General features: G+C 41.8%; 1 protein-coding gene across 1 annotated transcript in view; it reads right to left on the bottom strand.

The window, feature by feature from the left end:
• LOC115477536 (lipoxygenase homology domain-containing protein 1-like) overlaps positions 1–18,176 on the bottom strand; it is a 428,353-nt gene that overhangs the window by 127,676 nt on the left and 282,501 nt on the right. The window contains exons 28-30 of the mRNA XM_030214471.1: positions 16,659–16,745; positions 13,831–13,963; positions 4,685–4,836 (exon numbers count right to left, since the gene is read on the bottom strand). Coding sequence (XP_030070331.1) covers positions 4,685–4,836; positions 13,831–13,963; positions 16,659–16,745 — 372 coding nt within the window. The remainder of the gene's footprint in view (positions 1–4,684; positions 4,837–13,830; positions 13,964–16,658; positions 16,746–18,176) is intronic.

Raw genomic sequence — 18,176 nt, 5'->3', positions numbered from 1 at the left:
ATGGTAGCATCTGCACAGGTCCCTGCACCTTCTCTTTCATCTGCCAGTCCGGCTCCAGTGGCTCTCTCTGCTGCATCTGGAGTCCAGGTCGTGGCTCCCCCTCGCTACCACAGGAGCCCTAAAACCTGCAGGGGCTTTTTCAGTCAGTGCATGATTATTTTTGAAGTCCAAGCCAGGGAGTTTACATCTGACAGGGCTCATGTGGCATACGTCATATCCCTATTGTTGGGTCAGGCCTTTGCATTGAACTTCCCACTCTGGGAGTGAAACGACCCTGTGCTAAATACCTTGAGCAATTTTGCAGGGTTTTCTAAGAGCCCAGTAAAGCCTCGTCCGCAGCTTCCGAGCTCCTTACAATAGCTAGGCCTCTTGAAGCCTCTGCCTGCAACACAAGAGCTCACATCCGAGACCTGTGACAGGTGCAGAGAAGGGAGATGAAAATGATAAAGCGGATGGGATGACTTCCCTATGAGGAAAGGCTAAAGAGGCTTAATAAGTCTCTTCAGCTTGAAGAAGAGATGACTAAGGGGAGATAAGTAGAACTCTATAAAATACTGGAGTGGAAATGATAGACCCGAACAGCTTGTTTACTGTTTTCAAAAATACAAGGACTGTGGGGGAGGGGGGCATGCAATGAAGCTACTAAGTAGCAAATTTAAAACAAATTAGAAAAAATATTTATTCACTCAGCATATAATTAAACTTTGGAATTCATTGCCAGAGAATGTGATAAAAGTTAGCTTAGTAGGGTTTTTAAAAGATCTGGACAAGATCCTAACAGAAAAGTCCATAAGCAATTATTAGGATGGACTTGGGAAAATCCACTGCTTATTTCTAGGATAAGCAGCATAAAATCTGTTTTACTGTTTTGGGATCTTGCCAGGTACTTGCTACCTGGATTGGCCACTGTTGGAAAGAGGATAGTAGATTTGATGGACCTTTAGTCTATCCCAGTGTAGCAATGCTTATGTTTTTATGTTCTTAGCACGTTCTGTCATGCCACTGCACTGCTCTCTTGCTCATTCACGTATTAGCTGCTTAATGTACTTTGGTAAGGGCCCATAAGCTATTTCTTCAAATTATTCAATTTCCAACTGTTGGTCCAGAAGGAATTATTTTATGTTCCTTTTCAGGAGCTTCATTTGTTGGGAAAGCTAATCTTATCTGTACACTTCTCCTTCATTGCTAACTCGAGACTCCACTACCATCTTTCTGAATTTCCTTCCTGAGCTAGTGAGTCTTGCTCCTTCTTTGGCCATGTTCATGCCCTGCTTTTTGACCCACATCTGTGAGACTGTTTTTCAATCTAAAATCCTTTACGCTTCCTGATCTTCATCTCCTTAGGTTAAACAGCCAAAGGGTCAAGGGTTAACAAAGACATACGGAAATACCTTTTCGCTGACATAACAATAAATGTATTGACTAGCTTTCAGGAATTAATACTTCTTTCCCCAGAATGAGCAAAATATGACATGGAGTGGCAATGCAGATGATTTCTCCCATTCGTTGCCCCTGGACTACTGGGTCTTATCTCCAGGTAAGACCCAGAGGTGGGTGATAGGTCCGAACGGGTCCTGGGGTGGGCAGAGTTGACCTGGGAACAGGTGGGAGAGGCTGTACTTTGTGCGAGGGATGGTTAGGGGATGGGAGATCAGAATGGGGGATATGATCGAGAATGAGGGATCAGAATGGGTACATGAGGAGGTTATTTGGAAGAAGGTTGCAAAGGGGTGATCAGAGGATCTGGTAGTAGTAGTAGGAAGGCCTTTCATCTATGCTTTCATATTTTGACCTTTCTTTTTATAAAATGTCTATGGGTACTTGAATATGAATTATTTTAGGCTATTTTCAAATAGCTTTCTAACATATTGGTTCACTGAGTTTTAATCAAATTAAATGGGAGTTTTCGATGAGAATTCACTAAGATGCCAGCTATCCTTATGCCACTTCATGCCACTTTATCATTCAGTACATGCTAAACTATCTTTCAATCTACTAAAGAGAGCATATGTGGAAATTTTCTCATTAATGATATAATTGGAGAATGACAATTCCTGAACAGTCAAAAAAAGATGTCTCTATGAAAGCCATGCTTTCCTCCTATTATTCTTTAAAAAGAAAAGCCCCATTGTTTCAATTATTGAGACCTTACAAATACTCAGCAGGTCACACACAAAATGTGTCACATATTTCTCAAAAGGTACCATAAATCATTACAGGTAGATGAACAGGGTCAGCCTTTGGAATTTGAATCAAAAACAACTTAGGAAATGTCCTTTGATCAAAAGTTCTGCCTTAAAATATATTCCACCAAGTTGATAAATGTTTCAGTCAAGTAATAATTGTATTATGGAGGTAGGAAAAACTCTTTATAATATAAGTGTTTGATCTGCTGTTTGAAGGCATTTAAAGCGTATTCCATCTGGAGTATAGCATGTGGCTTAAGTGTGTCTTATAAGAAATCATCGAAACATGACGGATGCTTTTGATCATGCAGTTTCCTTTCTAGTCCTCTCTGGGATTTCTCTCTGACTTTGCCCATTGTACAGCGTTGGCTCAAATAGCTGAGTTCCTAAATAGTGAGGATAAGTCACAAATGAGGCTCTGAAAATCTGATAAAAGGTAAATATCCCAAAATGAATGAAGATGACGTCTCTCAAAAAAAACCTTTCAGAACATAGTTCATTAGTATTATGTTTTATCAGTTATATATTCATGTAGAAACCCCAGTTTGAATGGGTGAGAAGATTGAAGAAACTTTTGAATTACTTTTACAGGTGCTGCAGAGGCATTCTTCTCTGAGGAAGATGTCCGGGTCCATGTACACAATTTCCTTGAATCTGACTCTCCTGTCAGGTACAGTGAGAGTGACCTGCATGACACTGGATGACATTTACCCCTGTTTTTACGTAGGCTGGTGAAGATGTCTGTCCTATGCCAGTTTATTTTATTTAAAGGAAAACTACTATAATTTATTTTTCTAAAAACTGATTGTCTATTTATAAGTCACATAGAGGGGCATAATCGAACGGCGCCGGCCAAATAGATGGCCGGCCATCTATTTTGGCAGCACCGCAAAGAGCTGTCCGGAACCATATTATCAAAAAAGATGGCCGGCCATCTTTTGTTTCGATAATACGGTTGGGGCCGGCCAAATGCCATAGATCGCTGGGTTTGAGATGGCCGACTTTGTTTTTCAGCGATAATGGAAACTGGAACTGGTTATCTCAAACCCGGCCAAATCCAAGGCATTTGGCCGTGGGAGGGGACAGCATTCATAGTGCACTGGTACTTCTGGATATTTAGATCTTGCTGATCAGTTATGTTATGACTTACTTGTTCTGGAGTGCTGTATTTTGTGATACTGTTTTGAGAAATGTTCAATAAAGACCATACAAATTAAAAAAGTCTCTGCCATGCATTTTCACTTGATGGCCATCCCTGACGTGCACTTCCCTTAATGGCCGTCATTCTCTTGATGGCCGTTTTTCTCACAGACAGCTAAACGCGCTGTGATTGGCTGAGAGAGACCTGAAGGGGTATAATCAAAAGGGAGGGACATCCAACTAAGTGGAGCTGTGGCCAAGTGGTTACATTGCTGGTCTCATAGTGCAGAGGTGGCCAGTTCAAATCCCACTGTTGCTACTAAAAAAGCTGTGAGCAAAAACAGTTTTGATTTTCCCATTCGGGGAGAAAGACAGCCATCAAGAGAACGACGGCCATTAAGGGAAGTGCACGTCAGGGACAGCCATCAAGGGAAAATGCACGGCAGGGACTTTTTTAATTTATATGAAGTCTTTATTGAACATTTCTCAAAACAGTATCACAAAATACAGCACTCCAGAACAAGTAAGTCATAACATAACTGATCAGCAAGATCCTTTTTTTTTTACGAGCTGGCCGACTGGCTTCCCATCCTAGGGAAGGAAATTCATGCATGCCCTTCCCTTACTGATTCGGTAAGGGAAGGACTCTTCCGTGTAGTTTAGTGCACCTGGCTTTAAATCTGCTCTAGGGACCTGCATACTGCTGTCATGGAGCTGGCTGGCATAGAGGCTGACAAAAAAATGTTTTAAAGGTTTTTTTGGGGTGGGAGGGGGTTGGTGACCACTGCAGTAATATGGAGAGGTCATCCCCGATTCCTTCCGGTGGTCATCTGGTCAGTTTGGGCACCTTTTTGAGACTTGGTCATGAAAATAAATAGACCAAGTAAAGCCGGCCAAATGCTCGTCATCGCCAGTTTTCTTTTTTCCATTATCAGCTGAAGCCAGCCATCTCGTAAGCATGCCCACGTCCCGCCTTCGCTACCCTGCCGACATGCCCCCTTGAAGTTTGGCCGCCTCTGCGATGGAATGCCGGGGAGTGTGTCCAAAAATTGGCTTTTAATTATACTGATTTGGCCGGTTTTAGGAGATGGCCGGCCATCTCCCGATTTGTGTCGGAAGATCGCCAGCGATCTCTTTCGAAAATAAGCCTGATAGCCAAAACTGATATTTTATATTTGGAAATAATTTATTAATACTAACGCCTATAAAAACAGGAAACCAAACTATAACCTGCTATAAACCATTAGCAACAGATTTCTCAAAGCCTCTGACTTAACTTTAAGGACATAAAATGCTATTTTAAAGGATAACAGATACCAAATCATTGGCAAACATATATCCAGAGACTGCCAACTTACCTGTCCTTTCTCAAAATATTCAGGTGATTTCAAATGCTTTAATTTTCTTTGACATGAATCTCCATTTGTTCCAAATATTGTGATAAAAATATCTGCATCCGTCTCTGATGCAGGTACCATTCCTGTATGGACACTGACTGAGTAAAACTGTTCTGTATGAAAAAACAATGTGTTAGAAATCTTTCTGGGTCATGTTAGGAGATCAAACAAGAATGCTGAATAGCCAAGAAATTAGTGGATGTTAATTAATAATCTTCTTTTAGGTATCCAGCCATAAGATCACAAAGTTTATTGATCAAAAGTGTATCATCTAAAGGAAAGTCACAGATTCCACTGGTAAGGTGCACAGTAAACATTACAGGGTTAATATTCAAAAGGGTTTAAATGGGCAGGAGAAGCTCCTGATCAGTTAAATCCCGCTGAGCTGGCTATTCTTGGATAGTGCTGGATATTCCTGGATAGTGCTGCTGATTATTCCCTCTGACCGCCAAAGCACTAAACCCCTAATTCTGTAGAAGTCACCAATAAGTGCACGTACAAATTTGGGTGCACATCAAATTTGGGCATGCAGTTTGATTAAATAAGCTAGTGCCAATAACTGACTTTTTAACAAGCAATTATTGGCACTAATTAAATTTAAATAAAATTTACGCAGGTAAATTTAGGCGCGGGATCTGCTCCTAAATTTTACATGTGATTTGAAAAACAGGGTGAGGAAATGGGAGGGTCACGGGTGGAACAGGGATGTTCCTACAATTAATGCACATTGTTATGAAAAAACGGGGATGTACGCCTAATGCAGGCGCATATATTTGAACCATGTTTCAGTTGGTGCAAATGGCTGCACCTAAAGTTAGACGCAATTCCCAGGTGTAAGCACTATTCTATAAACTGTGCCTAACTTTAAGTGCAGCTTAAAGAATAGCACTTTTTTGGCATCAATTTCTTTGGCGCCATATATAAAATCTAGGTTGGGGTGGTCCGGTAGTGCTGCATGGACGGAGCTGGACTGAACTGGTTAGCGCAGATATTCGGTTCACTAATGGGTTAAATCAGCAGATGAAGTTAGCACAGCCTTTTAACCAGGCACTGGTCTCAATATTGGCTGGTTCCCATTTAACTTCTAGGTTGCCACAATAACCCAGAAATTCAGTGCTAGAGGATGGACATGCCCTGGCACTGATCATTTGGGGTTAACTCAGTCTGCAGATGTAAGTACCTTACAAGCCACTTACCACTAAGGGCAGAATATTGACCGCTATGGGCTGAGTTCCTTAATTTAGGGACCTAAGTTAGGTTCCCAAATTTGTCCCCTATTTCAGCCAAATTTAGGATCCTAAGATTTCAGCTGAAAATTCTATAAAATGTAGAAGCTTAAAAGTTACGCTTTACAATTTATGCCTGTTGTTCATTTACCTGGATTTATTTATTTATTTGTTTGTTGCATTTGTATCCCACATTTTCCCACCTCTTTGCAGGCTCAAAGATCCTAATTTAGGTGCCTGGTATTGCAAATGAGTGCAAAGCTTCTTTTCTACACAAACTATCTATACCTGTTGCCATTCACTTTTTTGCTTCCTACATTTAGGAGCATAATAAATCAAGGAGCATAAATTTAGACACTCAGCCCAAATAAATTTTCAAAGGGGCCAATTTAGGAGTTTAGCTCTGAAAGTTAGGAGCCTAAATCATTTGAACATTGACCTCTTTTCTCCTAATTCTACAAAAATCACCAAATATTGAGCACACAATTGTAATTGAATAACATGCCAATTAGTGCCAATAATTGGCGTTTTAACAAGCAATTATTATAACTAATTAGATTTAATTGGAACTTACGTGTGTACATTTAGGAGCAGGATCCATGCCTAAAATTTATTACGCATGAGTTTAAAAAAAGGGCATGGAATGGGAGGGTCATGGGCAGAATGCAGCGTACCTAGTACTTGCGCACGTTGTTATAGAATAATGAAGATACGCACTTAATTTAGCTGTGTACATTTGCACCACATTTCAGTTGGTGCAAAACGCCATGCCTAAAGTTGGGCATGACTCCTGGGTGTGAGCACTGTTCTATAAACTGTGCCTAAATTTAAGCTCGGCTTATAGAATAGCACTTTATTTGGTACCATATATAGAATTCACCCCTACATGTACTTCACACAAAATTTAGCTGTTAGTTAGTGATTCTTGTCATTATGATGTAGGGCTTATGTACTCATTTCATTATAGTCTCTCTTTTATGTTGTGTTATTAGTACTACGTGCTATGGTGAGAATTATATAAATGACACCCAAACTTGGGCACTGAAAAAATTCAGCACTAAGTGATAGTCTATAAAGGGCACTCACCTTATAAACAATAGTGCTTAGCATAGATCCCGTGCCTAACTTTTGGGTGCTGGACTTACACCTGCTGAAACCTAGTATAAGTACCGGCGTGCAAGTTAGGCGCAGTTAAGCAGCATTCTGTAATTCCGCATGCAACTTTTTAGAACGCCCATGGCCACACCCTCTTTTCTCACACCATGGGAGTTAGGCTTTGTGCCTTATAGAATAACATAAGAACATAAGAATTGCCATACTAGGACAGACCGAAGGTCCATCAAGCCCAGTATCCTGTTTCCAATCTAGGCCAATCCAGGTTACAAGTACCTGGCAAGATCCCAGAGCAGCAAAACAGATTTTATGTTGCTTATCCTAGAATATGCAGTGGATTTTCCCAAGTCCATCTTAATAATGGCTTACGGACTTTTGGTTTCGGAAATTATCCAAACCTTTTTGAAACCCTGCTAAGCTAACTGCTTTTACCACATTCTCTGGCAAAGAATTCCAGAGGTTAATTACATGTTGAGTGAAGAAATATTTTCTCTGATTTGTTTTAAATTTATTTCTAGTCCCCCTAGTCCTAGGCCTGTTCCACTCCACTCAGTATTTTATATACCTCTATCATATCTCCCCTCAGCCATCTCTTTTTCAAGCTGAAGAGCCCTAGATGCTGTAGCCTTTCCTCATAGGGAAGTCATCCCATCCCATCCCATCCCATTCCCTTTATCATTTTTGTCACCCTTCTTTGTACCTTTTCTAATTCCACTATATCTTTTTTGAGATGCTGTGACCAGAATTGCACACAATATTCAACGTGTAGTCGCACTATGGAGTGATACAAAGGCATTATAACATTCTCAGTTTTGTTTTCCATTCCTTTCCTAATAATATCTAACATTTTATTTGCTTTCTTAGCCACCTTTGCAAACAGAGCAGAGGGTTTCAATGTATCATCAACGATGACACCTAGGGCCCTGTTTAGTAAGGTGCGCTAGTGTTTTTAGCGTGCACTAAATGCTAGAGATGCCCATATATTCCTATGGGTGTCTCTATCATTAGCATTCGCTAAAAACACTAGCGCGCCTATAGCTCGGCTTAGTAAACAGGGCCCCTAGATCCTTTTCCTGGGCAGTGACTCCTAATGTATGCACAAATTTTAATGAGTGCAAATTGACATTAATAATTGATTGTTAGCATCCAATCTTTATACTTGAATGCTTATTCTACTCTGTCACTTATGAACTCTAAAGCAATATCACGTTGTTTTTCTCATCCCAGATATGGCGGTTGCCACTAAGGCATAATGTAAGCCACATTAAGCCTGCAAATAGGCAACAAATAAATGAATAAATCAATGATGTTTCAGTGCTCATTATCCAATTTATTTGCATGTGCATCTTGGAAGAGTGCCAAAAGTTGGGTGTACAATTTTGGGTGCCATGTATAAAATCTGGGGGAATATGTCTGTTTTAGGAATATGCACAGACTAAAAGTTTCAGTTCATTTTTGGATTATTTAGACTTTTTCCTGAGTTTTGGACTTCCATTTCAGTTCATTTCAAACTCTTATTTTAGGAACAAAAATTTTAACATGATTTCGAGCTGTTTAACCTGTGCAAACCAATTGTACACACATTAATTCATAGATTAATGCACATGAAATTGATTTTACTTGCTCTAAATTTTTAAAGATGTGCTAAAGAAACCAAATGAACACTAGCAAAAGCACATCCCTGATTTCTGCGAACTTTTATTTGGAGGTGTTGAGCCTGGTTTCAAATTGGTTTGAAATGTGTCCATGATGATTGAAGATACTTCATTTTTCTATATAAAACCAGCTTGAAGCTGATAAATCTATACTGAGACCATGATGCAGTGGCGTAGGAAGGGGGGGCGGTGGGGCGGTCCGCCCCGGGTGCACGCTCTGGGGGGGTGTCGGCGCCGCTGGTTACCTGCTCTCTCTGCCCCGGAACAGGTTACTTCCTGTTCCGGGGCAGAGAAAGCAGGGAACCAACGGAGCCGACGCAGCTCCCAGAGACAAAGTGCACTTGGCGGGGCGGAGCGCCAGTGGTAAAGATGCACTCGGGGGGGGGGGGGTTGCATGTGCCGAAGGGGGTGTGTCGTGCTGCACCTGGGGGGGGGGTGCGCAGCGGCAACCCGCCCCGGGTGTCAGCCAGCCTCGCTATGCCGCTGCCATGATGGTCAGCAATTTTTTTAGCCACTATGGGCTTTTTATATCCCCAGATATTCAGTGCTAGGCCATAGTCTCATGCCAGCAATAAATACCTGAGTGTTAGGGAACCTTTTTTCCTGTTCTTAGTTAATCAGGTATCTATCTGTGTACCACTGCTGCACCCAGACTCTGCCTCTGGACTGCCCTGGCTCTGCCCAGATCATACCAAGGTACTGTAGAGTGACTGGATTTGCAGCAGCACTATCCAGGTAAGTAGAGGAGTGGCCTAATGGTTAGTGTAGCACGTTACAGACCTGGGGAAGTGGATTTGATTCCTGCTGCTACCTGATGGTCAGCAGTGGGTTGAGATCCTGGGGAACCAGGTTCAATTCCCTCTGCAGCTCTGTGTGACCCTGAGCAAGTCACTTATCCCTCCGTTGCCCCAGGTACAACAGTAGTAGAATGTACTATTTTGATTGTGAGCCTACTAGGGACAGACCCAGTACCTGTAAAATGAAACTATAAACTGCTTAGGTCTAAGTGGAATATATAAATACTTAAATGAATGAATGTAAGTGTTTCTGAAATCTGGGTTAGACCCTGCCAGTGAGATTTAACTGGGTAGGAGTCCTCCAAACTGGGCTGAATATCAACCCATGATTAGCAAATTATGGGGTCCTTTTACTAAGGTGCACTAATAGATTTAGTGCACGTTAATGATTAGTATGTGCATGTTGCTATGGGCATCGTATCATTTAACGTGTGCTACATCTGTTACACACCTTAGGAAAAGGACCCCTATATTAGGTTAAAAAAAAGTACAAGGTAAAACAGTGTGGGGATAAGGAAGAGGGAGAAAGAGGAAAGGATAGAAAGAGATTAAGAGAGTGTGACAGGGTGAACAGACACCTCACAGAGTTAATGAATATTGATACTGAGAACAGACCCACGGAGAAGCTGATTATGCTGGCATAAGCAGCCTTTGTATCACAATGCATCCCTTGGGTACAGATCCGAGAAGAGGAAAGATACAGAGTTCCAAATTGACATGCTTGGACAGATATTTAGGATCTGTAATGGAAGTATTATCAAATGTGAGAGCCTGCAGCCTGAGTCTCAGCAGGAAAGAAAGAAAAGCTTAGCAGATCCTGCTGGAGAAAAGCTGCTCTGAGTGACAAGAGGAGCACGACAGTGCAAGAAAGAATTTTATTTTTTAATAAATTCTATTTCTTTAAGACTATGGTTACCAAACCTGTCCTGAAGCTTCAGGTTTTCAGGATTCCACAATGAATATGCATGAGATATATTTGTGTACAGTGCTCTATTATAAACAGGTATTTCTGATTTATATTTAATACAGATAGCCTGAAACCACAACCAGCCTGAGGGTAGCTGAAGGCAAAATTTGGAACCACTCTCATAAGGAGCCAGGTGCTGTGCAATGTAAAGCCAAGAGGAACCACTAAAAGATTACAAATAGCGGAAGGATATAAATACAAATGAAGCAATGACAGGTATGAGCTACTAGACTGGACTGTATGGGGTCAAAAGCAAACTGCTTTCATTGATGCAAACATCACAGATCTTTTTACCTGTGGAGTTTGCATTATGCATAATTTTACTTTGATTATTGCTGTGAGTACAAAGTATCTGTAACCTGTTTTTGTGAAGTCAAAACGTTTAAAGAAAACAACAGGCTTAGATTTGAGAATGGTACTGTTTCCTCCTGGCCAAAACACATCCTCGGGAATTGTTAACGGTGGACAATTTTCAAAAATGTTTTAGCTGCAAAATCAGGCTATCAAATGGCCCTCCCAATGTTTCTACCTTCCGCTTTATGTTGGTTTGTTTTAAATAGAATGAGTCAGTCTGTATAGATAGACTCATTTCCTTCATGGAAAACCAAGTAGGGTGCACTGTCACATGGATTGATTCATAAATACTGGACCCTAAGAAAACAATTTTAAAGTTATTTCCATGGATAAAATAGTGTTTTATGTGTAGAGCTTGATTCACTCTAGCATGTTTAGGCTTCCCCCTGCTTCCTTAACCCGTTTGGCCTCTACTCAAAATAAGTTGTTTAGTACTGATTTCTTGTTGTTACGGAATTCTTTGCCGATATCTCTAAGGCGCGAACAGAATTATTTTAAATGTAGAAAACTGTTGAAAACTTGGCTGTTTATGAAGTATTTGAGTTGACCTTCCTGCTTATTTTCGAAGGAGAAGGGCGCCCATCTTCCGACACAAATCAGGAGATGGGCGTCCTTCTCCTAAGGTCGCCCAAATCGGCATAATCGAAAGTCGATTTTGGGCACCCTCAACTGTTTTCTATCGTGGGGATCACCAAAGTTCAAGGGGGCGTGTTGGCAGTGTACAGAAGGCGGGACGGGGCGTGGTTAACAGATGGGCGTCCTTGGCCGATAATGGAAAAAAGAAGGGTGTCCCTGACGAGCATTTGGCCGACTTTACTTGGTCCCTTTTTTTCACGACAAAGCCTCGAAAAGGTGCCCAAACTGACCAGATGACCACTGGAGGGAATCGGGGCTCACCTCCCCTTACTCCCCCAGTGGTCACCAACCCCCTCCCACCCAAAAAAAATGAAAACACATTTTTCCAGCCTCTATGCCAGCCTCAAATGTCATACCCAGCTCCATGACAGAAGTATGCAGGTCCCTGGAGCAGTTCTTAGTGGATGCAGTGCACTTCAGACAGGTGGACCCAGGCCCATCCCCCCTACCTGTTACACGTGTGCTGGTACATGTGAGGCCTTCAAAACCCACCCAAAACCCACTGCACCCACATGTAGGTGCACCCCCTTAGGGCTATAGTAGTGGTGTACAGTAGTAGGTAGTGGGTTTTGGGGGGCTCAGCACACAAGGAGGGGGAGCAATTTGTGAAGTCCACTGCAGTGCCCCCTATGGTGCCCGGTTGGTGTCCTGGCATGTCAGGGGGACCAGTGCACTATGAATGCTGGCTCCTCCCATGACCAAAGGACTTGGATTTGGTCATTTTTGAGATGGGTGTCCTCGGTTTCCATTATGGCGGAAAATCAAGGACAACCATCTCTAAAGTTGACCATCTCTAAGGTCGACCTAAATGTTGAGATTTGGGCGTCCCCAACCATATTATCAAAATGAAAGATGGATGCCCATCTCGCTTTGATAATAGCAGTTTCCCCGCCCCTTCGCCGGGACATCCTTAGAGATGGGTGCCCTTAAAGATGGGCGCCCCGTTCGATTATACCCCTCCTTGTTATCTAGGTTCTATCATGATTGTTATTCCCACTGATTTCGTGGTTTTTAAACGTTTGTAAGCCATACAGAGATCAAGACAGAGACAGTATACAAGATTTTTGTTAATGTTAATGTTGGACCTTCTGATCCTGGGTGTAGAAAGGGCAAATCTATAAAATAATCAAACACCTTTATTCGTGTTACATGTTAGAATACTAGCATATATGTACTATCCCCTAATTCTACTTATGTATATAACTTCATTCAATAATTGGTTATTAAATGGAGTTAACAACCAATTATTAGCTAAAATTGACCTTAATTGGTGCTTATTGCCATCAATTAGCAGTTACATACGTAACTGCCCTTAGTTGGTATTCTATAAGTTGCAGACTCAAATTCCAGAATGTACAACTTAAAGGGGGGGGGGGGGGGGCACGTGGACCTGGGAAGGGAATGGGCAGTGTCAGGCAGTTATGTATGCAAGTTACAGAATAATATCATTTACGCACAGTTAGGCATGAAACTTTATGCCAGCCATTGACCTGGTGTAAGTGACAGTGCCAAACGTTATACACATAAATGCAGACTTATGCTACTACTCTATAACTGCAGTTGTACGCATAGCTGCTATTATATCATTTGTACTTAGTGAGCATCATCCTGGTGCCTAAATTTTGGTGATTTTTGGAGAATGTACCCTTATGTGCCCAGAGATACAGGCATATATGCCAATATTCCTCCTAAACGCTATTCTGTAAATACCCAACTATCTTGCATGGCACGCATTTGGAAGTGGGGGGGGGGGCATACACATGGGTATAAGTTATATGCTTTGCTGCCACATTAAGGTACTCACACAGGAGGTCTATAGTGGTGTAAGTGTGAGCATCTAGATATTAGGTATACTGGTAACAGGGTTACACTTGTATTCTATAAGGGAACCTAGGCACCTTGCTTCCAATACAGAATAGGTTCCTACCACGCAGCCTTGGAGTGTATAAATGGAGGCATCCAGTTACAGAATTGCCCCCTTATTGTTTCAAGTTTTAAAGGGTTTATTTTTGAGGTAATGAAATGCTTTCCTGGGATCAGAACAAATAGGGACTTTTCAGTGTATTTGTGTCATGAAAAAATAAGTAAGCCATTTTAAGTGGATTGACAGCTTCCATCTCTCACTTCCACTGCCAGTATCAGCCACTTCTCCTGGCCTCCCTTCTCCCAGTCCCAGAATCAGACTCCCTTCTCCCTAATTTTCCCTATGTTATTTTGTTTTTCTATGTACATTCGTGAAGGATATACTGAAAATCTGGGACTTAAGGACTGCATAGTTTGAAACATTCTCTCCCAATTTACTCTGCCATTGCATCCAGACAGCATTATAGATATTTTTTAGCACAGTTTAAAGATATACCACTCAATGGTGCTCTGCTGGGTGTGAATGTAGCCAGTTCTGCCACAGTATCGGACCCATCTTCCTCAAAGAGCCACTGGTCCGTAATATGAACACCCAGTTCTTGTTTGGTGTCCAGATCCTTTAGGTGAAGCTACAGAGAAAAAAAAAATAAAGACATTTGGGTCAATATTTATACTCTCTTTTAGTGTTTTTTCTTTTAAATGCCAGTCACAACTTTAAATATTTTATGTATATCCAATGCCATTAAATGTAGTAGCAGCAACTCTGAATACACAACTACAGAAATAGCCAATGATATAGCTGCACAGATAGAGGCTGAATATCTCCAGTTATCTTAAGACTTGGCTGGAACATCTATATTCCTCCCCAACCCTCTTCAAATGGTGCTTGGGTGATGTGTAGGAATTTTCAGCTCCACTATGGGCTGGATTCATAAATGGCACTCAAAATTGGGCACCCCAAAAAAAATTGGCGCTGAACGGTGTTCTCTAACAGGCGTTCTGGGATGGGCGCCCTTTATGCAATATTGTGTAGCACTGGGATCCATGCTCAACTTTGGATGTGAGAAGTTACACCAGCTGAAACCAGGTGTAAATCCTAGAAGGCAAACTGGGGACAGATCCACACTATTCTATAACATTGTGCGCATTTTAAGGGAACACTCCTAACTCTCCCATGCCCCTCCCATAGCCACACCCCCTATTCATTTCCTCCTGGAAACACCTAGGTGCTATTCTATAAATGGGTGTGTAAGTGTGTTTTCATGCTGATCTGCCATTTCTGCCTCATTTCTGGGCCTTGCATCTGTTAGAATGCATTTCCGCACTGAAAACGCAGCATATCTGTGTTGTGCTACTGAAACGTCATGGATCAGTGGTCTATATATTTTGTGGCCACCACTAAATGTATAAACCCATTCATATCTTTACAACCCAAAGGTCCACACTGGACTTGGGGTTCCAGAGAAAGAAGTACCCCCTTCCTCCCCCCAAAAATATCCAAAGCATTCAATAGGAGGAGTTCCAGTTTCTAAAGGATAGAAAAATGAACAGAATAGGATGAAACGTGGCATGGGGGAAAAACCAGCAAAAAAGCGAAATGAGTTTGAAAGTGGGTCAAATTGGACTAAGGGTTTCAGAGAAATTAGCACCCCCAAATATGGCCCAATGCATTTCTATGGGAAAAGGAGTAGCATAGAAACTTTGAAATGTAGCAGTAATAGAGCAAGGAGGAATTCCAAACCCCGAAACTGCACCTACCTCCCTATGAACTACCCCCTCTTGCAACTGCCCCAACCACCCAAACTGCCGTATCATGCTGCAAATTGCCCATCCCAAGAAACTACTCTCCCCCCCACAACTGCCACACTATCCTGCAAATTGCCCCATCCCTAAGAACTACTCCCCTGCAACTGCTCCACCACCTTGCAAACTGCTTTATCTCCTAAAATTACCCCTTGCAACTGCCTTATACCTAATAAAAATGAACCCCCTGCAACTGCCACATCACCACCATATTGCTTCAACCCCTAATTTACCCCTGAAAACTGCCCACTCCAAAAATCTATTCTCCCTAAAATCTACCATCCGCAATTACTTCACCAACCCACAAACTGCCCCACCACCAAAAACTAACATTACATTTCTGACTATATCCCACTATCACTTTATAGTTCTAATTGGGTCACAAAGATCAAGCAAAAAGCCAGAACAACCTCTGGGAATTATATAAACCAACAAAAAATTACTAACTCGCTTGTAAGACAAATTTCCTTCAAAATGAAAGATACAATTGGGGAAATGAATAAAATGTAGCAAGATCCTTCCAAAGCCTTGCTGCTTGAAAAGCCAGTGGTTTCTTGAACAGCATTAGTCACTTCATTCCCTTAGCTGAGGAAAAGGCAAATAACATAATATTGCCAACTCTTCTTGCTCTCGAGACAGTGCCAAAACAAAAATGGGGCAGAACCAAACCATGTAAAACTTTAAACATAAAATAAGCCAGTTTGAAAATAATCCTGGCTTCTTTTGGTAACTTAATATAAAATGGGGATATACTCTCATATTTAGAAAGTCCAAAAATCAAATGAACTGCCTCTGTAGCCTCTTCAAAAGCCTCTTTGTACAGCCCAAATATATCAAGTTATAATTATAAAGATAAAATAAGAGCATAAGTTAAGTCTTAGTCTTCTTCAGCACCAGTCTCTGGCGCGCTCACTGATCTGTGCTGTGAGTCCTGACATCCAGGACGTCCTGCATGTTCCTTAAGGACATGCAGGACGTCAGGACTCACAGCACAGATCAGCGAACGTGCCGGAGACTGGCGCTTAAGAACACTAAGGCTGGAAGGGGTTGGGGACCCCTGCCAGCAAAGGTACCTGGCGGCGGTGGCTGGGGAGGAGGTTGAAAGTGGAGGGGGGTCGAAAGTGGCAGGGGTGGGTCGGCTGCGTGGGGTCAGCGGCTGGGGGAGGCAGGCTAAAATGTGCCCCCCCACCTTGGGCTCTGGACCCCTCTCCTGCCGAGGTCTGGTTACGCCCCTGGTCCAAACACATTCCAAACCACCTCACCTCCATTCCCACATACATACATACATACACTGAAAGCAAAGAGAAATAAATGCACAAAACCAGTCACAAAAGATTCCACAGCTCCTACTATCCTAGGAAACACACTTTACCATGTGTTTTCACACCCAGTTCCCCCATAAACATGCATGAGTTTGCAAATAAAGCAAAGGGAAATGCACCATTTTGTCACACTATAAGTGTGCACTTTTCAACTTGCTTTTTACTAAGCTAGAGGTAAAGGCTGTAGTCCATTATGTACCTTTTGCATCTGAATTCCTCTTTCCAAAGGGTCATCAGTTCGAACAAGTGAAACCTTTATTATCTCTCCAATATCATCAGCAAGCACCTGACATACAAAATAAAAATGAGTAGTATTATACATTTTCTTTTATCAAATAAGCAAAACTATAGTTCAGACTTAGAAGTCTTAGAGGGGTAGTTTCTATCCCTAGCTTAATTTAGCACGGGAGTCACTAACTGGTGGTAACTCAGTACTTAAGTTAGTGACTCCCATGGTAAGCTGTGGTAATTAGCCAAAGCAAAATTTACTGTGGTAGTCACTAATCTGCTCCTGCTTTAAATTCCACTTTGCATTGCTGCAGACAGGAACATCATGCAACACAAAAACAATGAGGACCAACATAGGGCTGCAATTTTTGAAAGGGGATATGGGCCAAAGCAGGTGCCAACTCATCTTCCCCCAATCACTCCACCCCACTCCTGACACAGATGTTCACCTCTACCCCAGACCCCCCCAACAAACCTACCCCCACATGAACAACCTCTGCCTAATTAGATCCCCCATCTCCCTGGACTCATACCCTTACCCCCCATTAGAAAGCCCCAGACCCCCCCCCCCCACACACACACAAAGATTCCCCCTCTCCCTTGAAGATTCTCCTTGACTCTTCTCCCTTTCAGCAAAGAATCCCTCCCCTTGAACCCTCCCTCTAAAAATGAAACCTCACCCCCAAAGATCCCCCAGACCCACTAGAAAATATTCTCAGTCCCCCAAAGACTCTCTAGGACCTACTGGGAATTTCCCTGTTGTCTAATGAGTGAGACAAGAACAATCTCCCCAACACCAGGTTCAAACTGGCACTGGTTGACCTCTAGCAGTAGACTTGCAATGGATCAAGCTGCCAAATAAGAGCCATGTATTATCAGCCCGATGCTCCAGGGGAGAAAAAAAATTGCAAAATCAAAGTTGGTGATATTTCTTCACAAATAACACATCTGACAAAGTTCAATGCAAGCTCTGTTATTTGATTTGCATAATAATAAGTTGCACATAAAGAAACATGCATTAAGAGAAAATAACAGATTTTACCTTTTAAAATTGATTAAGTGACAAAATGTCTATGTTATCCCTTTAACATATGTTATTAACTACCCCTAAGCAAATCAGGTTCTTTTTCCCAGGCCCTGTTTGTCTATTCTGTAAAGATGACACCCATTTCCAGTTCAGTTTGAGAGAAAAAAAAAGCAAGGTAAAAAGTGAGGTCAGTATTCACTTTAACGGTTAACAGATTCTAATTCTTGTCAAAAATAAAAATTAAGCATGCACTGTTATAATAATAGGTATCATTACGGAGAGAAAAATTGCAACCTTTTTGCCCTTAGACATTAGTAAAGCCTCTACATGCATAATGGGCAGTCCATCTACAAGGAAGAGTTTTCAAACTGCCTGCATTGGTTGGTACAAAGTTCATCTGTAGGTTTTACCAATGGTCTTTGTTTCGGTTTTCAAAGAGAGCAATTAACTACCTTACTTTGA

This window comes from Microcaecilia unicolor, chromosome 1 (genome assembly GCF_901765095.1).
Source record: "Microcaecilia unicolor chromosome 1, aMicUni1.1, whole genome shotgun sequence".
Lineage (NCBI taxonomy): Eukaryota > Metazoa > Chordata > Amphibia > Gymnophiona > Siphonopidae > Microcaecilia > Microcaecilia unicolor.
Note: the sequence above shows the minus strand (reverse complement) of the source record. Positions and strands in the feature narration are given on the sequence as shown.